Source organism: Hyla sarda, chromosome 3, assembly GCF_029499605.1.
Source record: "Hyla sarda isolate aHylSar1 chromosome 3, aHylSar1.hap1, whole genome shotgun sequence".
In the NCBI taxonomy this organism is placed as follows: Eukaryota; Metazoa; Chordata; class Amphibia; order Anura; family Hylidae; genus Hyla; species Hyla sarda.
The window spans coordinates 37096080-37118893 of record NC_079191.1 but is presented as its reverse complement, the minus strand read 5'-3'; the positions used below and the strand labels follow the sequence as shown (position 1 = coordinate 37118893).

The window sequence follows — 22814 nt, the reverse complement described above, 5'->3', positions numbered from 1 at the left end:
GTGTTCCTTCCTGAGTGGACAGTGTGATTTCAAAAATAAGCCATAAAATGGAATTTTAGGTGCAAAATTTAAAGCGTTATGATTTTTAGAAGGTGATGAGGAAAAAATGAAAATGCAAAAATGGAAAAACCCTGCATCCTTAAGGGGTTAAAGTATATGTGGGCGCTATTACTGACAGACAGCACTGAGAAGATCACTGTCATAGTATATGTGGGCGCTATTACTGACAGGCAGCACTGAGATCACTGTTATAGTATATGTGAGCCCCTTGAATTCAACAGGATTCTGCCGCACTGTGCGCATGGATGAATTTCCGTGCCAGATGTTTCCGGCACAGAAATTCCATTTTCTGTGTCCGCACAAAGAATGAACATGTCCTCACAGAATGCATAGTCCTCTATGAGACGGCGCATTCATGTGCGGTCCTAGCGCCAGCACATTATGCCGGTACCCCACAGTTTGTGGAATATCCGCACAGAGATTCTCCGTGTGATCATAGCCTTATAGTATATGTAAGCGCTGTTACTGACAGGCAGTGCTGAGAAGATTGCTGTTATAGTATATGTAAGCGCTATTACTGATAGGCAGCATTGAGAAGATCACTCTTATAGTATATGTGGGCGCTATTACTGATAGGCAGCATTGAGAAGATCACTGTTATAGTATATGTGGGCGCTATTACTGACAGGCAGCGCTGAGAAGATCACTGTTATAGTATATGTGGGCGCTATTATAGACAGGCAGCATTGAGAAGATCACTGTTATAGTATATCACTGTTATAGTATATGTGGGCGCTATTACGGACAGGCAGCGCTGAGAAGATCACTGTTATAGTATATGTAAGCGCTATTACTGATAGGCAGCGCTGAGATCACTGTTATAGTATATGTGGGTGCTATTACTGATAGGCAGCATTGAGATCACTGTGTATCTGTATTCGGGGATTATTACTGTATAAAGAACAAGGTGACAGTATTAGTTTAGGGCTACATGGCAAAAATGGGTCGCACAGTCAAAGATCGTCATGTTGTTCTCCTTGAATGGTGCCGAATCTCAACTAATGTAAGTAAATGTGGTCACACAGAGAAATCCAGCACAAATCAGTTCTTGCTCTTTTAGTGGTTTATTAAACCCTTAAAACAGCATCATAAAAGTTAGATTTTATTTCCATCATTTACACTTTCAAAATAACAGAAAACAAAAAAAATGGCATCTGCAAAAGTTTGGGCACCCTGCAGAGTTAATATCTTGTACTGCCCCCTTTGGCAAGTATCACAGCTTGTAAACGCTTTTTGTAGCCAGCCAAGAGTCTTTCAATTCTTGTTTGAGGTATCTTTGCCCATTCTTCCTTACAAAAGTCTTCCAGTTCTTTGAGATTTCTGGGCTGTCTGTCGCGCACTGCTCTTTTAAGGTCTATCCATAGATTTTCAATTATGTTGAGGTCAGGAGATTATGGAGGTCATGGCAAAAACCTTCAGTTTACGCTTCTCTTGATGTAATCCCCCGTGGATTTCAAGGTGTATTTAGGATCATTATCTATTTGTAGAAGCCATCCTCTCTTTAACTTCAGCTTTTTCACAGATGGCATCAAGTTAGCATCCAAAATTTGCTGAAATTTTATTGAATCCATTTTTCCTTCTACTCGTGAGATGTTCCCTGTGCCACTGGCTGCAATACAACCCCAAAGCATGATTGATCCATCCCCATGATTAACAGTTGGACAGAGGTTCTTTTCATTAAATTCTGTTCCCCTTCTTCTCCAAACGTACCTTTGCTCATTCCGGCCAAAAAGTTCAATTTTAACCTCATCAGTCCACAGAACTTGTTTCCAAAATGCATCAGGCTTGTCCATATGTTCATTTGCAAAGTTCAAACACTGATTTTTGTGGTGAGGACATAGAAGAGGTTTTCTTCTGATGACTCTTCCATGAAGACAATATTTTTACAAGTATCTCTTTATAGTGGAATAGTGTACCACAACTCCAGTGTCTGCCAGATCTTTCTGGAGGGATTGTGCAGTCAAACTTGGGTTTTGAATTGTTTTTCTAACAATCCTGTGAGCTGTTCTGTCTGATATTTTTCTTGGTCTTCCAGATCTTGCTTTAACTTCCACTGTTCCTAATGACTGCCATTTCTTAATTACATTCCGAACAGAGGATATTGACATCTGAAAACCTTTTGCTATCTTCTTATAGCCTTCTCCAGCTTTGTTAGCATCAACTATTTTCAGTTTCAGATTTCTAGACAACTGCTTAGAAGAACCCATGGTGCTGATTGTTGGGGCAAGGTCAGATGAGTCTTGGCATTTAAAACCTTTGAGATTGACATCACCTGGTCTTCCCAGATGATGATTGAGAACAATCCATGACACTGGCAGGTCTCAGCTTTGCAAAGGGGGCAGTGCATGTTATAAATTCTGCAGGGATCCCAATCTTTTGCAGATGCCATTTTTTTGTTTTCTGTTATTTTGAAAGTGTAAATGATGGAAATAAAATCTAAATATTGTTGACATAATATAAGAATGTCTAATCTGTAATTTGATGCCTTTTGGAGATCTTTCCTTGGCTTCTTTATGCACATTAATACAAATTTTTACCTGGGGTGCCCAAACTTTTGATCCCCACTTTAGGTAGGTACTTAGGTTGCTATGTAGGAAAGTAACAGAAGAATACAGCAGCACACTGCTATCACAAAGATATAGATGAAACATGAGTATATAGATAAAACATGAGTATATAGATAGAACATGAAAAGCTATACAGCTGTAATGCAACAAATGAAGATATGAAATTATGAAATTTTGAGGTACTTAGCTTGCAAATTTGGCGCCAAATAGCGTGGACCGTCCCACCACGGTAAGGTGACCTCATTCTGGGACGGACCCTACACTGTGAATATGCCTCTGTGTGAACAGTATAGCAGGCATTGCAAGGTCTGAAACATCCAAGGCACCTTATATACACCTAATAGAGGTGGGTGGGGTGCAGGAGCCAACATGGAGGTAGCCGCTCCCCTTTTGGCTCCTGCATCCCACCCACCTCTATTAGGTGTATATAAGGTGCCTTGTATGTTTCAGACCTTGCAATGCCCGCTATACTGTTCACACAGAGGCATATTCACAGTGTAGGGTCTGTCCCAGAATGAGGTCACCTTACCGTGGTGGGACGGTCCACGCTATTTGGCGCCAAATTTGCAAGCTAAGTACCTTCATTTCTTGCATTACAGCTGTATAGCTTTTCATGTTCTAGCTATATACTCATGTTTTATCTATATTTTTGTGCTAGCAGTGTGCTGCTGTATTCTCCTGTTGCTGTATATTTAGCCCAGCAGCCTGCACCTGCAAGCCAGGTTTTTACAATAGTTTGGAATTAATAGTGCTGGCCAACTTATTCTTTGGTTGTATGTAGGTAAGTAGCTATGTAGGTAAGTAGCTATGTAGGTAGGTAGCCAGGAGGCTAAGTTGGTGAATATGTAACCAGGAAATTAATAGGGTAGGTAGCCAGGCAGTTAACTGTGTAGGTAGCCAGTGCTACTTCACATCCAAATCATCTTCCCCCTCTCTGTCACCTGCAACCCTCCCCCCCATCACCTGCATCCCCCTCCCCATCACCTGCACCTCAATTTACGCTATTTTAATAAACCTAATAATGGGTAGAAATACAATTACTAGCATTACTTAATTGACCTAGGAAACCCACCAGCACATTCCGGTAGTGTATCTGCACTGGCTATGTGTACTATGTACAGTATTATGAAGAAGTTTTGGACAGGTATGGGAAAAAAAATGCAGCAAAGTCAGAATACTTCTTCTGCGTGCACAGTTTTTAAGGAACTCGGCAGGGAAGTCATTCTGAACATTTTGCACCTTTTTATATCTTCATGAAATTCCAGACTAGATGATGTAGAGATCAGGGCTCTGTGGGGGTCATTTCATTACTTTCAGGACTCTTTGTTCTTCTTTACTCTAAAGATAGTTCTGAGTGACTTTTGCTGTATGTTTGTGGTCATTTTCCTTCTATAAAATAAATTTGGAGCCAGATGCCTCCCTGATGGTATTCCATGATGTATAAGTATCTGTCTGTATTTCTCAGCACTAAGGACACCAGTATCCCCCTGACCAAATTCTATTTGCTGAAATGCAGCCCCAAACTTGCAAGGAACCTCCACCATGCTTCACTGTTGCCTGCAGATACTAATTACTGTATCGTTCTTCAGCACTTAGGGGAACAAAACTGCCTTCTGTTATAGCCAAATATTTCAAACTCTGTCCAGAGCACTTGCTGCCATTTTTCTGCAGCCCAGTTAGTATGTTTTAATGCATCGGTGAGTTGCTTTGAATGGAAGTAAGCATGCCACCTTTGTAGCAGAGTTTGGCTGTTCCTCACCCTGTCTCCTAAGTCCCCTACACAGCTGTTTCTGTTTCAGTTAATGACTGTGTTTCAGCCTAAATATGAAAATGATATTACCTGCTTGGTATAAATGGTTAATCATACACCTATAATCTATAATCCTACAAAATACAATTGAAGAGTGGTCACGTTAAATATTGATTTGATTTAGATTTCTCTTCCGTTCATTCAAGTCAGGTTTGGCTGACTCTCCACCGACAGATGAGAACGGTTGGGCATTCTGGAGTTTTGCTATCTGACCCTTTTGTTCAGGAAGGGACAAGCTGGCGCCAGAGCTGTGATGAACGATCATGTGTATGTTGATGTCTGGGAAGATTAGTGTTGTCCAAATAAACTAACATATGTCCAACAGTAATTGAAAATGTATGAGCTCCTTTAAAATTCTAGCACCCAGAAGATAAAGTGAGATAACTGTTCTGGCTATTTGGTTGATAATTGGTTGGATGATTATTTTGTGGATGATTGTTGGTTAGTTTATTGGTTGGTAGGTGAATGGATGGTGGGAGGTGGGTCATTTGGTTGATTGGTTGGTGGGTGACTGGGTGGTGGTTCTTTGTTTGTGTCCGGATTCTCATATTCTCCAGTTCTTCCTTTTTCCTGTTTTTAATATATACAGTAAACTAATTCTAGTGGATTGTTCAGTCTCAACAGTGGAACCAGCCGATTTGTTACCGTTTTACAATAAGACAGTAAAATAAACATGGTTGTGTTATGTATACCAGGTGCAGTATCACTTCTGTTTGACTCTTTCATCATTGCGCTCAGCCAGCAGCGGTTCCAAGAGAGTGTAGTAAACACATTGTGACAGGATGAAAGGATTGTATTTAAATGGATCAGGATGGCACAGGCCGGCTTAGTCTTCAAGCCTGGATTTCCACATCTTATGTACTTTGGCACAATCCAGTATCTACCACTTTCATTTGTCAGTCAGGGGGTCACGTCTTCACATGTACATTAAACTCTCTATAGAACAATTGGACCTTTCTCAGCAAATCTAATGTGTGTTGTCTTTGTTTTTTCTCTGTAGAAATAGTACCCAGAGACCTTCGAATGAAAGAGAAGTTTCTAAAGCATTTAACAGGTATGTTGGTTGACCCCCAGTCTATTACTACAAGGAACTAGGAGGAACATGAACTTCTTAAAAGAGGGGTGTTCAGGGATTTTTTTTTTTTTTTTTTTTTTACTGTCCTACAGAGGCTGTAATGTTAGTGTAGTTAATAATATAGTGTCTGTATCTGTGTTTGATGGCTGGTCTCCCAATTCTTATGGGATATTTGGCCCAGATGTTTATTTTTAGCAGCATACAAGATGAGTGTTGTTTCGGCCTTTCCCAAGACATTACATCACTAGTCAGGTGTTGAAAAGGAGCCTGTCTGCTTCAATGGGTAAGTGACCGATGGGAGGGAGAGCATTCTCCACAGGGCTGCAGGGAATTGTAGCCTAGCTGTGCTACAATGGGTGAGGTGGTTGATATGTGGGAAGGAAATAAGTTACCTCCCACCTAGAAACAAGAGATCCTGGGGATTTTAGTTGAAGGGAGGACACAGAAACAGAAATAGCCAGTTCACAAAAACAAACCAGCAGCGTGATGGGGGACACAGGACACAACCATTTTCCACCAACACAAGCACAGATCCTTGGAAAGCATGTCCATTGTTGTATGGCACTTAATTACTAAAGTCACTTTATGTTGGATGACCCCTTTAGCCTCTTAAAGGAGAACTCCAGACCATAAAAATTGTCCCCCATAGTGCCGGCAGTAAAAAAATTAAGATGTACATACCTTCCTCCACTCCCGCGGGGACTCCGGTAACCGGCTCCGGTCTCCGCCGCAATCCACTTTCTGGTTGCCGGTTGTCGGATGAATCAGCCAATCGCCAGCCGCAGCGCAGTCCGACTCAGCCGGCGATAGGCTGAGCGGCAGTGTGACGTTTTTGGCCCCGGCCACAGGTGCCGGTGTAGTGAAGAATTTTGTGTCCTGAAGTATTTTCACACTGCTGCTCAGCCTATCGCCGTCGGACTGCGCTGCGGCTGGTGATTGGCTGATTCATCCGACCACCGGCAACCAGGAAGTGGATTGCGGCGGAGACCGGAGCCGGTTACCAGAGGCCCCGGGGGAGCGGAGGAAGGTATGTACATCTTTATTTTTTTACTGCCGGCACTATGGGGGACAATTATTATGGTCTGGCGTTCTCCTTTAAGGATGCAGAGCGTACCTGTACGCCCTGCGCCCGGTCTTGGTAAATAAAACGGGGTCACGCCGTGACCCCGCGTCATAACGGGTCAGTCCTGGCCGCTAATGATAGCCGGGACTCTGGGGTTATAGCATGCGGCACTGACCACTGCATCTAAAATGAAAGTGAAAGCTTCCCGGCAGCTCAGTCGGGCTGATCGGGACCATCGTGATAAAATCTCGATGTCCCGATCAGCTAGCACGCAAGCGGAGGTCCCCTCACCTGTCTCCGTCATGTTCGATCGGCGATTGATTACTCCAAGCCTGAGATACACTGATCTGTAACGCCTGTAACACTGATCAATGCAAAGCTATGGCTTAACATATACATTTTCCTGCATGTAGTTATGATTTTTTTCAGAAGTACAACAAAATCAAACCTATATAAGTAGGGGATCATTTTAATCATATGGACCTACAGAATAAAGAGTGTCATTTTTTACAGAAAAATGTACTGCGTAGAAACAGAAGCCCCCAAAAGTTACAAAATGGCAAACGTGGATTTTTTTGTGTTCAAAATATTTTTATTGGGTTTTCTAGAATTTTTACAAGTAAAATAAATAACAAATAGCAACAAATATGAAAATAAAGAGTGAGGAAAATAATACTAACTTAAAAGTGTATCCCGTTCTGATTCACTTTCACAGCCATGGAGAAATAATGAATATATATGGTTGGAGTACCAACACGATTATCTGAAATATAAATACATAGTTTTCACCTAATTTGGTCGTGTAGCTACTAACCTTAAATTTTTAGATACCAAAGTTTGAAATCCGGAGTCTTCCCTCCTCCTCTCCGTGTGAGAGAATATCCAGTTATGACATCAGTGAGCGTCATTATAGGGTTAGCATGATTCCTTCTCAATCAATCTATGTTGGAGGGGCTGAGGTATCTATGGCACTTTAAGCCACATTTTTTGGTATTGTCCAAAATTACTGAAACTAAAACGGGATGTTTACACATTAAAGGGGTACTCCGGTGCTTACACATCTTATCCCCTATCCAAAGGATAGGGGATAAGATGCCTGATCGCGGGAGTCCCGCAGCTGGGGACGCCTGTGATCGTGCACGCGGAACCCCGTTTGTAATCAGTCCCCGGAGCGTGTTCGCTCCGGGTCTGATTACGGGCAACTACAGGGCCGGCGGCGCGTGACATCACGCTTCCGCCCCCGTGTGACATCACGCTCCGCCCTTCTATGCAAGCCTACGGAAGGGGGCGTGATAGCTATCACGCCCCCTCTCGTTGGCTGGCATTGAGGGGAGGAGCATGACGTCACATGGGGGCGGAGGCGTGACGTCACACGCCGCCGGCCCTGTAGTTACCCGTAATCAGACCCGGAGCGAACACGCTCCGGGGACTGATTACAAACGGGGTTCCGCGTGCACGATCACAGGCGTCCCCAGCGGCGGGACTTGTGCGATCAGGCATCTTATCCCCTATCCCTTTAAAAAGATTAATATCAGATAATAACACAGGTCTTAAGAATGAACTGGCTTTATTAAATATAGGCTTACAAAGGGTACATACAGCATACAGAACACCAATTTGCCATATTATCACTACTTATAGGATGAAGATTGCTTCTAAATGGAAAACTGCAGAGACCCCTTATATCTCAGAAATTACAGAAGCGGTTTCAGTTAATTGCACACACGAGAGGACATACGAGTGGAAGGAACAAAGAGGTCCTAAATGCAGCCTAAAGCGGAGAAGTTGGTTAGATCATTATCCACCACCTAGTTAGACCTAGATGCACTGAACCAGACATACTATATACTTTTGTTAAGGGAGAAACGTGGATTTTTTAGTAAAATGACTAATGTCACTGCAAAGTAGAATTGGTGGCGCAAAAAATAAGCCATAATATGGAATTTTAGGTGCAAACTTGAAAGCGTTATGATTTTTAGAAGATGATGAGGAAAAAATGAAAATGCAAAAACTAAAAAACGCTGAGTCCTTAAGGGGTTAAGTGTGAACATGCCCTTTCCCCATCTGTTAGCGGAAACATACTGCTTTGTAAGGATTTTCCTAGAGGAGTGCTACAAAAAGACATAAAGTAAAGTTTCAGGTGCATACTAGGTTCTTTTATCTGCTGTATATTGTGTGATGCTTAAAGCGTACCTGTCATAGTGCAAAAAAAAGAAAAAAAGTGATATGTTACTCAGGACCCAATCCTGATCATGTGCATATAATTTTTATGTGTCTCGGACCTATATATCCAGAGATATAAGCATTTATCTGCTGGTGAGTTACTTTTTCATTGTGCAGGCTGGAGGGGGCGTGTCAGTCTGTCTCCCTCACAGGAGCAAGCCTGTGCAGTCAGCCAATCAGTACTCTCTACTCTGTAACCCTTTCCTCTCTGGTTTTATGCTGTGTCATGTGTCAGAGGAAGATACTTGCCTGCAGTAATCAGAAGACATTATGGTGAATTCATCACAGGATAAAATGTATAAATATAAGAATAAATATATAAAACTAGTGCAAGGATTTTTTAGATAAAAGTACAGAATTTTTATGAATACATGTTCTATCTGTTTTATCTTCTCCTAGTAAAGCTGGATGCTAATCAGCATAGCTGTCACTATGTGTGTCATTCATCTTTCACAGACTCCTGAATGTCTGATCAACTTCTTTGTCATTCAGGAGTCCGAGAAAGCTTTGACTATTTCAGCATGCTGGGAGTTGTAGTTTAGTAACAACTGAAGCTGCAATGTTTGTAAATAACTGTGTTAGAGCAGTGTTGCCTCCAGCTGTTTTAAAACTACAGCTCCCAGCATGTCCACACCTCCTTTATCTGTAGTTTTGCATACACAATAGAAATCTCCTATACTGGATACTGGTATGCTTTAGGGCCGGTATCCAGTATGCTGTAAAATCTAGACTAGTCTCTCTGGCTAAAAGACAGGCGACCCCTAGTGGTGGCTATTTTGAGCTTGAATTTCAGGTGAAATGTCCTATTATAATGAGTCCTGCAATATATGAAAAGTTTTTAACAATGACAGTGCCTCTTTAAGTTGCTTTGTTTATAAGTGGAATTATTCCATGTACTATAGAAGTTCAGGTTCACCAAACCAGCATTCCTGATGTTCTTTGCACAATACAGACACCATTTATCGCATCTGTTCTCTGTCAAATGCTTATTGCTCTGAATTCAAAAAAAATGTAGCCGGCCCCAATATTCTTTTAAAGAAGCAGTGGAAAGCAGATGTGTGAAATGAGCTTCCTTATATAATACGGCTGCTCTTACATAGAAAGGAAGGAATTTTGTTAATATTTACAGGATGTAATAAGACTTTTCTCAAAATTAAATTTACTTTAAAGGGGTTATATCCAGGAATAAACTTTTTTTTATATATCAACTGGCTCCAGAAAGTTAAACAGATTTGTAAATTACTTTTATTCAAAAATCTTAATCCTTTCAGTACTTATGAGCTGCTGAAGTTGAGTTGTTCTTTTCTGTCTAAGTGCTCTCTGATGTCTCGAGAACTGTCCAGAGTAGAAGCAAATCCCCATAGCAAACCTCTTCTACTCTGTGCAGTTCCCGAGACAAGCAGAGATGTCAGCAGAGAGCACTGTTGCCAGACAGAAACCACAACAACTCAACTTCAGCAGCTCATAATTATTGGAAGGATTAAGATTTTTTTTAATACAAGTAATTTATATATCTGAACTTAAATTTCTGAAACCAGTTAATAAGAATAAAAAAAAGGGGGTTTTCTGGAATACCCATTTAATGTTATGGTTTATACCAACACTCCGTGCAAATAAAAAATAAAAAACTCAGTTCTTTTACCACTTTTTGATATTTGCCACTAGCGACAATATTAAAGAGGTTATCCAGGTTTTATTAAAGGGTAGCTCCCACCATGCTTTTTTTTTTCTTTCTGTCCCTGCCTATTGCCCATCTATCCCTAACCCCCTTACTACCAGGCAGACTTCCCCAGCAGGCACGACGTCACTGATGCCTGCTGGGGCCTGCGGAGGACACTTATGCCCTTAGTTCACCTATACAGTGTGCCTCCAGCTGTTTCACTACTACAACTCCCAGCTTGCCCTGACATCTATTGGCTGTCAGGGCATGCTGGGAGTTGTAGTGGGGAAACAACTGGAGGCATACTGTATAGGTGAAAACAGCTGCCGCACATCCCGTACATGCAGCACATCCCGCTCCCACGAAACCTGCTGGGAGTTGTAGTTTTGCATCAGCTGGAAACACAGTATGCAAAACACTGATGAAGGCGTGCTGTGTGGATTCTGGGGCATCCTTTTAGTTTAGGATATTTTGGTGGAATCATACAAAATTAGAGGGGCCTTGGGGTGCAAAAATACTTTTGGGAGACAAGTTGACGCTTTCATTGGTACCATTCTGGGGTACATGTGACATTCTGATCATTTTTTTTTTGTTTTATTTTTTATGAGGTGATATACATTAAAAAAAATCTATTCTGCGGTTATTTTTATTTTATTTTTTTAGGTCGTTCGTCATGCGGTATAAAGGACATGTTAATGTTACACTGCAGGTTGATACGATTACGGCGATACCAAATTTATTTCTTAAAATGTTTTTTTTTTTATCATGTTTGTACGTCGCTGTATTCTGTGTGCTGTAACTTGGGGGGGACTATTTTGGGGGGTGTATCATATACATATATAATTTATTTTATTATTTTTATATATTTTTTTCACATTATTTTTTTCCACAATTTTTTTTCACTTTTTTCACACTTTTTTTTCTACTATTATACACATAATTCAATGGAGTACACATCTGTACTCCGTTGCATTATGCCTATGTATTTCAGTACCAACAGGCATAGTAGGATAGATCAGTCAGGGACTGATTTTTCGGGTTGCCATAGCAACCATCAGCGCTCTACTTTCACTTTGAAGAGCGCCGATCGGTGACAGAGGGAGCTCCCTCCCTCTGTAACCCTAATAGACGCTGTGGTCACAGTGACAGCAGCGTCTACAGGGTTAACTTAGGATCAGAGCGCAGCTCCGATCCTGAGTGCCCGCGGGTAGCCTCCTTCAATAGGGCCTCACTCACCACCGATCGCTTCACACAGTGAAGCGACGGAGGAGAGGGGAAGGTGAAGACCCCGGCCAGATCCCTGCTATTGGTCCATCTGTAATGACGGGCTAATAGCAGCGATCGCTGACCGGCGAACCACTGCCATTGGTCCCTGGCTGGCTTCAGGGAGGCTCGGCTGTGCAGCACAGTCGAGCCCGGCGGCGCTGGGACAGTTTATTTTCATCAGGTACATGTAAGTGGTGATGCGGGAAGTCATCCCTAATCACGTCGTACATGTACCTGATTTTGTGGGGGTTAATAATATAGGGGATTTACCAGGGAAATGCCCCATTCTGATTGGACAGATCTTCCAACCATTCACACAAGCAATACATCTGAACTGTCCGTAGCATTGTATGTTGTTTTTGAGTTAATTAGTCCAGAAAAGACCATTGTATGTTGAAAATATTGAAACCTGTGGCCATTGTAACTTGAGGGGCCACTGTACTTATTTTATCTGGTTTTATCTGTTACAGGGCGACTGTCTTTTACAAGCCCGAACTGCAATAAACACTTTCGAAGACTCTACAACAGCACAAGGGACTGCACCATTCCAGCACGTAAGTAAGAACTAGCTTCTAGGAAAATGCTCAGGACAAGTCTTTAAAAGCAACTTGCTAACTAAAAAATAGTCTTGTACTTACAGCAGCCTCAGCAATGATTTAGGTAGGGTGTAGATACTGTATGTTCTTACAGTTCAACAGCACAAGTGACTGCGCTATGCCAGCATGTAAGTACCTACTAGTTTTAGCAAAATGCTCAGGATATGAGGATGTGATCATACAGCATACTCCAATATATTTTAGTATAGCGCAGAGTAATGGGGGACTTCAAATTGTGCAGCCTTTACTTCCCTACTATTTCCTTCTTGTCAGCTACAAGAGAAAAAATATAGAAAGTGATAGATAGAAAGATATGAGATAGATAGACAGAGATATTCTACTATAACTAGGAATTACAGGCTTTGTCATGAGTCTGTAAAAGATATGTAATGTCCCAGTACAGGTACACGGTCCTGCACTACCCTTAGGTCCTGTCAGGTTGAGACCCTCAGTGACCTGGGGGCTCCCCTGCAGGGTCTCCCCCTGTTGTTTCCAGAATGTTGTGTATACTACTTTAATGTATAGACAGGATCCTAATGTATAGATAGAGCAAAGGACTTGTGGGAGATTGTCTCAAGGACCTGTAAGTCTGTCACATGATATGTTATGCAGTCACATGATTTGTTGTCACATGTTCTCCCAGAGAGCACCAGCTTAACCTATGACCCGCAGCTTGACCAATGGGCCTTAGTCCAGCCCCCCACTATATAAATGGGCAGCCATTACAATTCACTCTCTTAGCCCTAATGCTACCTTACTGAGCACAGCAACCACCAGAGATCTCAGTGCTAGTGATCAGCATCTGGAAGGCCACAAAGCAACAGTCATTCCAGTAAGTCAAAAGTCTATGTCTTCTGTCACTACAAGTAGTCAAGTCCTGCAAATAGTCAAGATAATTGTCTCAAGTTTATTACAAGTATAATTGGTCCCAGCACGCTGCAAGGTCCTTCTGGGTTCCCTGCCACCTCTCTGGGAATCTGGCCTAGCTGTGAAGATAATACCATTTGTTTTAAACTCAATAAAGCCTCCTGTTACGCCGAGCGCTCCGGGTCCCCGCTCCTCCCCGGAGCGCTCACAGCGTTCTCCTGTTCGCAGCGCCCCGGTCAGACCCGCTGACCGGGTGCACTGCGATAATGTCCCTAGCCGGGATGTGATTCGCAATGCGGGACGCGCCCGCTCGCGGTGCGCATCCCGACCCGCTTACCAGACTCGCTCCCCGTCTGTGCTGTCCCGACGCACGCGGCCCCGCTCCTTTGCGATTCAAAGGGCCGGTGCGCCACTGATTGGCGCATGGTTTTTAATTAGTGTGTTCACCTGTGCACTTCCCTATATTACCTCACTTCCCCTGCACTTCCTTGCCGGATCTTGTTGCCATTGTGCCAGTGAAAGCGTTCCTTGTGTATCCCTAGCCAGTGTACCAGACCTCTTGTCGTTGCCCCTGACTACGATCCTTGCTGCCTGCCCTGACCTTCTGCTACGTCCGACCTTGCTCTTGTCTAATCCCTTGTACCGCGCCTATCTCAGCAGTCAGAGAGGTTGAGCCGTTGCCTGTGGATATGACCTGGTTGCTACCGCCGCAGCAAAACCATCCCGCTTTGCGGCGGGCTCTGGTGAAAACCAGTAGCAACTTAGAACCGGTCCACCGACACGGTCCACGCCAATCCCTCTCTGACACAGAGGATCCACCTCCAGCCTGCCGAATCCTGACAGTAGATCCGGCCATGGATCCCGCTGAGGTCCCGCTGCCAGTTGTCGCTGACCTTACCACGGTGGTCGCCCAGCAGTCGCAACAGATAGCGCAACAAGGCCACCAGCTGTCTCAACTGACTGTGATGCTACAGCAGCTTCAGCAACCATCTCCTCTGCCAGCTCCTGCACCTCCTCCGCAGCGAGTGGCCACATCCAGCCTCCGTTTATCATTGCCGGACAAGTTTGATGGGGACTCTAAACTTTGCCGTGGTTTTCTCTCGCAATGTTCCCTGCATTTGGAGATAATGTCGGACCAATTTCCAACTGAAAGGTCAAAGGTGGCTTTCGTGGTCAGTCTTCTGTCTGGGAAAGCCCTGTCATGGGCCACACCGCTCTGGGACCGCAATGATCCTGTCACTGCCTCTGTACACTCTTTCTTCGCGGTGATTCGAAGTGTCTTCGAGGTACCAGCCCGAGCCTCTTCTGCCGAGACTGCCCTGCTGAACCTGGTCCAGGGTAATTCTTCAGTAGGCGAGTACACCATCCAATTCCGTACTCTCGCCTCCGAATTGTCCTAGAATAACGAGGCCCTCTGCGCGACCTTCAAAAAAGGCCTATCCAGTAACATCAAAGATGTGCTGGCCGCACGAGAAATCCCTGCTAACCTGCATGAACTTATTCATCTGGCCACCCGCATTCACATGCGTTTTTCCGAAAGACGTCAGGAGCTCCGCCAGGATATGGACTTTGTTCACACGAGGCGATTTCTCTCCCCGGCTCCTCTCTTCTCTGGTCCGCTGCAATCTGTTTCTGTGCCTTCTGTCGTGGAGGCTATGCAAGTAGACCGGTCTCGCCTGACACCTCAAGAGAGGACACGCCGCCGCAATGAGAACCTATGCCTGTACTGTGCCAGTAGCGAACACTTCTTGAAGGATTGTCCTATCCGACCTCCACGTCAGGAAAGACGCACTCCGATTCCGCACAAAGGTAAGACAGCTCTAGCTGTGAACTCTGCTTCTCCACGTCTTGCTGTGCCTGTGCGGATTTCTTCCTCTAACTTCTCCTTCTCAGCTGTGGCCTTCTTGGATTCCGGATCTGCAGGAAATTTTATTTTGGCCTCTTTCGTTAACAGGTTCAACATCCCAGTGACCAGTCTCGCCAGACCTCTCTACATCGCCTCTGTTAATGGTGAAAGATTGGACTGTACAGTGCGTTACCGCACAGAACCCCTCTTCATGTGCATTGGACCCCATCACGAAAAGATAGAATTTCTGGTACTTTCTAACTGCACCTTTGAAATTCTTCTTGGACTACCTTGGCTGCAACGCCATTCCCCCAGCCTTGACTGGACCACCGGGGAAATCAAGAACTGGGGTACTTCTTGCCACAAAAAATGCCTTATGTCTGCTCCCAGTCCTGCCAGTCAAAACCCTATGGCTCCTCCGATACCAGGTCTCCCCAAGGCCTATCTGGACTATGCTGAGGTTTTTTGCAAAAAACAAGCAGAGACTTTGCCTCCTCACAGGCCTTCTGACTGTCCTATTTATCTCCTCCCTGGTACTACTCCACCCCGGGGCAGAATCTATCCTCTGTCTGCTCCGGATACACAAGCCATGACGGAGTACATCCAAGAAAATTTAAAAAGGGGATGTATCCGCAAGTCTTCTTCCCCTGCCGGAGCAGGGTTCTTCTTTGTCTCCAAAAAAGACGGTTCCTTACGACCATGCATTGATTACGCGGTCTTAATAAAATCACTATAAAAAAACGCTATCCCCTGCCTCTTATCTCGGAACTCTTTGACCGCCTAAGTGGCGCCAACATCTTTACCAAATTGGATTTAAGAGGTGCATATAATCTCATCCGCATCAGGGAAGGGGACGAGTGGAAGACCGCGTTTAACACCAGAGATGGACACTTTGAATATCTGGTTATGCCCTTTGGGCTTTGCAACGCCCCTGCCGTCTTTCAGGACTTTGTAAATGAAATTTTTCGTGATTTATTATATACCTGTGTTGTGGTCTACCTGGACGATATTTCGATTTTTTCTTTTAACCTAGAAGAACACCGCCGACATGTCCGCATGATTCTTCAGAGACTCCGGGACAATCAGTTATATGCCAAGATGGAGAAATGTCTCTTTGAATGCCAATCTCTTCCCTTCCTAGGATATTTAGTGTCTGGCCAGGGACTCCAAATGGACCCGGACAAACTGTCAGCCGTGTTAGATTGGCCACGCCCCTCCGGACTCCGAGCTATCCAACGTTTCTTGGGGTTTGCCAATTATTACAGACAATTTATTCCACATTTTTCCACCATTGTGGCCCCAATTGTGGCCCTAACCAAGAAAAACGCCAACCCTAAGTCCTGGCCTCCTCAAGCGGAAGAGGCGTTCAACCGTCTCAAAACTGCCTTTTCTTCTGCTCCCGTACTCTCCAGACCTGATCCATCTAAACTCTTCTCACTGGAGGTAGACGCCTCCACGGTGGGAGCTGGAGCTGTACTCCTACAGAAAAATTCTTCTGGACATGGTGTTACTTGTGGTTTCTTCTCTAGGACCTTCTCTCCGGTGGAGAAAAACTACTCCATTGGTGATCGAGAACTACTGGCCATAAAACTGGCCCTCGAGGAATGGAGGCACCTGCTGGAGGGGTCCAAATACCCAGTTATTATATACACTGATCACAAGAATCTCTCTTATCTTCAGTCTGCCCAATGGCTGAACCCTCGCCAGGCTAGGTGGTCGTTGTTCTTTGCCCGTTTTAACTTTGAGATTCATTTTTGCCCCGCTGACAAGAACATTAGGGCTGACACCCTCTCTCGTTCCTCGGTTGCCTCTGAAATGGAAGCCTCCCTGCAGCACATTATTCCTCCTGACTGTCTGATCTCTGCTTCCCCAGCTTCCATCAGACAAACTCCTCCTGGAAAGACCTTCGTCCCTCCACGCCAGCGCCTCAGGATTCTCAGGTGGGGACACTCCTCACACCTCGCCGGCCATGCTGGCGTCAAAAAATCCGTCCAGCTCATCTCTCGTTTTTATTGGTGGCCTACCCTGGAAGCAGATGTTGCTGATTTTGTTCGGGCTTGTACAGTCTGTGCCCGGGACAAGACTCCTCGCCAGAAGCCTGCCGGTCTCCTTCATCCTCTGCCTGTTCCTGAGCTACCATGGTCTCAGATTGCTATGGACTTTATTACAGACTTACCTTTATCCCATGGCAACACAGTTATTTGGGTGGTCGTTGATCGTTTCTCCAAGATGGCACATTTTATTCCTCTTCCAGGTCTTCCTTCTGCGCCACAGTTGGCGAAACAATTTTTTGTGCACATTTTTCGCCTTCATGGGCTTCCTACGCATATCGTCTCGGATAGAGGCGTTCAATTTGTGTCGAAATTCTGGAAGGCCCTCTGTAATCAGCTTAAAATCAAATTAAACTTCTCATCTTCCTATCATCCCCAATCCAATGGGCAAGTGGAGAGAGTTAATCAGGTTCTTGGTGACTATTTGCGACATTTTGTTTCCTCCCGCCAGGATGATTGGGCCGATTTCCTACCATGGGCCGAATTCTCGTACAATTTCAAAGTCTCTGAGTCCTCCGCTAAATCCCCATTCTTTGTGGTGTACGGCCGTCACCCTCTTCCCCCCCTCCCCACTCCCACGCCTTCTGGTTTGCCCGCTGTTGATGAGGTGACTCGGGACTTCTCCACCATCTGGAAAGAGACTCAAAAATCTCTCATACAGGCCTCATCCCGGATGAAGAAACATGCCGACAAAAAAAGAAGAACTCCTCCTGTCTTTTCCCCTGGAGACAAAGTGTGGCTCTCCGCCAAGTATATCCGCTTCCGTGTCCCCAGTTATAAACTGGGACCACGTTATCTTGGACCTTTTAAAATCAAATGCCAAATCAACCCTGTCTCCTACAAACTCTTTCTTCCTCCTTCTCTCCGTATTTCCAATGCTTTTCATGTCTCTCTTCTTAAACCACTTATCCTTAACAGCTTCTCTCCTAAGGTTGTTGCTCCTACTCCTGTCTCCGGGTCCTCAGACATCTTCTCGGTTAAAGAAATTCTTGCATCCAAGACGGTCAGAGGTAAAAAAAAATTCTCGTAGATTGGGAGAATTGCGGCCCGGAGGAGAGGTCATGGGAACCTGAAGATAACATCCTTGACAAGGACCTTATCTACAAATTTTCAGGTTCTAAAAAGATGGGGAGACCCAAGGGGGGGGGGGTACTGTTACGCCGAGCGCTCCGGGTCCCCGCTCCTCCCCGGAGCGCTCCTGTTCGCACCTGATTTGGATCTAAATACCCACAATTTAAAGCTGACAATCTTTAATGTTCTTGTTGGTTTCATTTCAAATCCATTGTGGTGGTGTATAGAGCCCATAATGTTAGAATTATGTTGATGTCCCAATATTTATGGACCTGACTGTAGATAGATAGATAGATGGAAAAAAAAAATTCCAGAAGCACTCCCAGAAATGTGATGAATTAGTGTTTGGCTTTATTCATCAAATAGTACACTATTTGATGAATAAAGCCAAACATTAATTCATCTCATTCCTGGGAGTGCTGCTGTATTTTTTTGTTTTCTGTCTTCATGGTCGACCCCTGACCTGGGTTTTTGACAGCGGGCACCTACACAGAGTGATGACGGGAGTGCGGTCCTCTTCAGAATTTTAGATAGATAAACAGATCGATATGAGAGATAGATAGAGATAGATAGATAGATAGATAGATATAAGATTGATAAATAGAAAGAGATATTCTACCATAACTAGGAATTACAGGCTTTGTCATAAGTCTGTAAAAGAAACTTGCTAGTTAAAAAAAAGTCCTGTACTTACAGCAGCCTCAGCAAGGATTTAGGTAATGCGTAGATATGTTCTTACAGTGGAGAAGAGAAGGGGTAGAAAGAGAAGTAAACCATGAGCTAGTAGAATTGTAGAAAATGTGACCATAAATGGGCAGCATTCACAGTATCTGTGTAACATGGCTGACAGCAATAAATAACAGCTCTCCCATAGAGATATATGGAGCACGTGGTGGCCATGGCTTCCTGCGGGGCCCGTGATGCTCCATTCCAGGGGAGAGCAGATAGGGGATAAGTTTTAAATCATGACATACAGTATCTTTAAAGTAAGTTGGGGATCTGAGCATCTACTACTACTGTGAAGTCTATGAGGGGAATGTATCAAAGGTTACTTCAGAAAGTCATTATATAAGTAGTTTCTTTTTTGCTTTGGTTTTTCTTTCGTGCGCAAAAGTTATCAAAATGTCGCATGGCATTGGTAAATTTTGGGCACGAAAGTCAAACTTTAAAAATCACCTCACATACCTTACTAGGCCCATTGATATTGCGTACATAAGTGGTTTTCAAAAGACAGGATTTTATTCGCTTTGCTCTGCGGTATTTTTTACTTCCGTGCAACTTTTTTTTGCGAATGTCGCTATAATAATGTCACTACTACTGCAAAGTGAAATATTGAAAACTTGCTAAGGCTGGGTTCACACTACGGTTTGTAATTACGGTTCCCGTATACGGCTGGGAGGAGGGGTGGGCGGGGCTTATTTGCGGCGCCCGCACTCAGCCGTATTCGGGAACCGTAGTTAATGTATGTCTATGAGCCGACCGGAGTGAACCGCAGCCTCCGGTCGGCTGCTTTTTCGGCCGTATGCGGTTTCCCGACCGCAGGCAAAAATGTGGTCCCTTACCAGCTTTGATAAATTCCCCTCTATATCTTTTACTGGAAGTACACTGAATAGTTTCCAATGGTGTCCACAGTCCTCCTGTACTGTACCCCAGATGTTTTACAGCTGCCCCTCATAATAAAAGATTCAGTGTGACTGCCAAGTGGGCTGTTTGCGTTCTTCACATTACACGTTCAATAAACAAATAATGAATGTACATTAAAAAAATGACTTAACTTAAGTTCCCACGAAACAGAGTTTTTCTTTCTATAGAACGTACATTCTATTCTGGGAAATACGTAAGCAGTGCCTAATGGTAGGATGTTATATAATTACTATGCAGACATTCAAGCTTCAGTATTGTAAGTATTAGGCGCATTAATAAATCACAGATGAATAGAACATCATCTGAATCATTTATTCTCTGCTAAATAGCCCATTTTTTACTTGCATAAAGTGCAATTTCCTATCAAACACAATTAGGTTTATTTATTCTTTTTAAGACATTTGGATATTTTACAGGAAGATTTAGGTTGTGAGGGCCCAAGCACGCTATGGAACATCCAAGTAGAATTTAGCTTTCAGTAGAATCTCATTGATCTCAATAGGATTCTACTACGCTGTGCACACTACAGAACACCCAAGGCCTATCTGGATTCCAATGTAAGAATAAACTTGTTCATTATTATGATGCATTGCAGTCAATGGGATTATGTGGCCATTGAAGGGGTTATCCACCATATGGAGACTTTAGTAGTTACCTGCCAGACAGTAATGGACATTCTTAGGAGGGATCTGTGCTTGCCATGGGTGTTGTGAATCCACAATTACGCTGTTGCTTTTTTGTGAAATGGCTATTTCCTGCTGGCGTTCCCTACCCCCAACTGCAAGTCCCAGGATCCCTTGTTTGTAAGTGTGAGGTCACTAGTCTCTCTTCCACATATCCTATTGCAGCACACCTGTTCTCCCTTCCATGTGTGATGTTCATGAGCCTATAATTCCCTTCAGCCCTGTGGAGAAGGATCTCCTTCCCACCAAATGGTCGCTCCACCCATTGATGCACTGACTTGCTCCCTTTTAACACCTGAATAGTGATTTAATGTCTTGGGCTTCACTGCAACTTGGGAAAACCTGAGACAACATTTTTGTATACTGCTAAAAATGAACATCAGGGAAAAGATCACATAAGAATTGTGAGAGATTACATGTAATAGTCCCCTACAGTGACTTAAAAATAATATAAAAAAATGGACATATGTGGTACTGCTGCGTGTGTAAATGTCCGAACTATAAAAAATATGATGTTAATTAAATTGTACAGTCAATGGAGTAAACGCCCCCAAAAAAATACCAGAGTCCAGAATTGCATATTTTTGGTCACTTTATGTAACAGGAAAAATTTATAAAAAGTGATCAAAAAGACCCATCAAAAGAAAAAAGGCCCTGATAAAAATTACAGATCAGGGCACAAAAAATGAGCTCTCATACAGCCCCATATATAGAAAAAATAAAAGTGTTATAGGGGTCAAAAGAAGATATTTTTAAGCATGCAAATTTTTGTACAAAAAGTTATAATTTTTTAACCTGTCCAGGACCAAGGGCGTACAGGTACGCCCTCGAGCCCTGGTACTTAAGGACCAAGGGCGTACATGTACGCCCTAGTCCCGTTTACAGGGTTTAAACCGTTCTCACCAGTTGAAATGGGTTAAACCCGCTGGGTCCTGGTTGCTACGGGCAGCCAGGACCCATGGCTAATGCCAGGCACCGCCATTCGGGCCGATGCCCGGCATTAACCCTTTAGACACTGTGATCAAAGTTGATTGCGGCGTCTAAAATGAAAGTGAAACTATCCCGGCAGCTCAGCAGAGCTGATCGGGACTATTGTGACAGAATCCCGATGTCCTGATCAGCTTACTGGACAATCAGTCCTCTCGTACCTCCTTGTCATCAGTTCCGCGATCTGCTGCTCCATAGCCTATTAAAAGTTTGAATCACCCCCCTTCTCCCATTTTTTAAATAAAATATTGTAATAAAAAAAAAAATTTAAATCATCATGTGGTACCGCCACGTGCATAAATGTCCGAACTATTCAATTATAAGGTTGGCTTAACCGCACATCGATGGCGTACACCTAAAACAATACCAAAGTCCAAAATTGTGCATTTTTGGTCACTGCATATACCATTAAAAAAAACTAATAAAAAGTGATCAAAAATTTCCATCAAAACAAAAATGGTAACGATAAAATCTACAGACCACAGCGCAAAAAATTAGCCCTCATATAACCCTGTATGCGGAAAAATAAAGTTATAGGGGTCAGAAGATGATAATTTTAAACATACTAATTCTGGTGCATGTAGTTATAATTTTTTTAAAGTAGTCAAATAAATCAAAACCTACATAAATTTGGCATCCTTGTTTTTACCGAAAATTGCACTGTGTAGAAAAACGGAAGCCCCAAAAAGTTACAAAATGGCGTTTTTATTTTTAATTTTAACGCACAAATATATATTTTTTGGTTTTTGCAGTACAGTTTCTTATTAAATAATTCATGTCATTACAAAAAGCAAGCCCTTATATGGGTCTACAGGTGCAAAATTGAAAGCGTCATGATTTTTAGAAGGGGAGGAGGAATAAACGAGAAAGCAAAAACAAAAATTGTCCTGGTACTTAAGGTGTTAAAAGTAGTAAAAAAAATAAAACCTTTCATAAATTTGGTATCTTTGTAATCGTATAAACCTATGCAATAAAGATAATGAGGGTTATTTACTAAGAGTGGAGTGGAGTGGGGTTTTTTTTTTTGTGGGTTTTGATTCCTGACAGGTTTCCCTACATTTTGCACTTTTCTCTATGTTATGCTTTTTTTTTTACAACTGTTCTAATCTGTTTGTTTTTTCAAATCCACCAAATTTTTTGTGGAAACTTTAGCAAATATATTGAAATTTTTCAAAACTGGCGGGGCTACGCCCCCTTTTCAGGTTTTTCTTGTAAGAAAGAGGGTTTTGATTTTTTTTGTGACAAATCAGTGCGACACAATTTAGGCGCAAAACCCGAGAAAAGAGAGTCGGGAGCACCTTAGTTAATAACCCCCAATGTGTAATTTTTACCGAAAAAGCACTGC

General features: G+C 43.3%; 1 protein-coding gene across 2 annotated transcripts in view; it reads left to right on the top strand.

Moving 5' to 3' along the window:
• The window catches only part of ALKAL2 (ALK and LTK ligand 2), a 100412-nt gene that overhangs the window by 35573 nt on the left and 42025 nt on the right, over positions 1 to 22814 (top strand). For both annotated transcript variants that reach the window (XM_056564071.1, XM_056564072.1), the window contains 2 exons: positions 5438 to 5491; positions 12195 to 12278. In XM_056564071.1, the coding sequence (XP_056420046.1) occupies positions 5438 to 5491; positions 12195 to 12278 (138 nt within the window). The remainder of the gene's footprint in view (positions 1 to 5437; positions 5492 to 12194; positions 12279 to 22814) is intronic.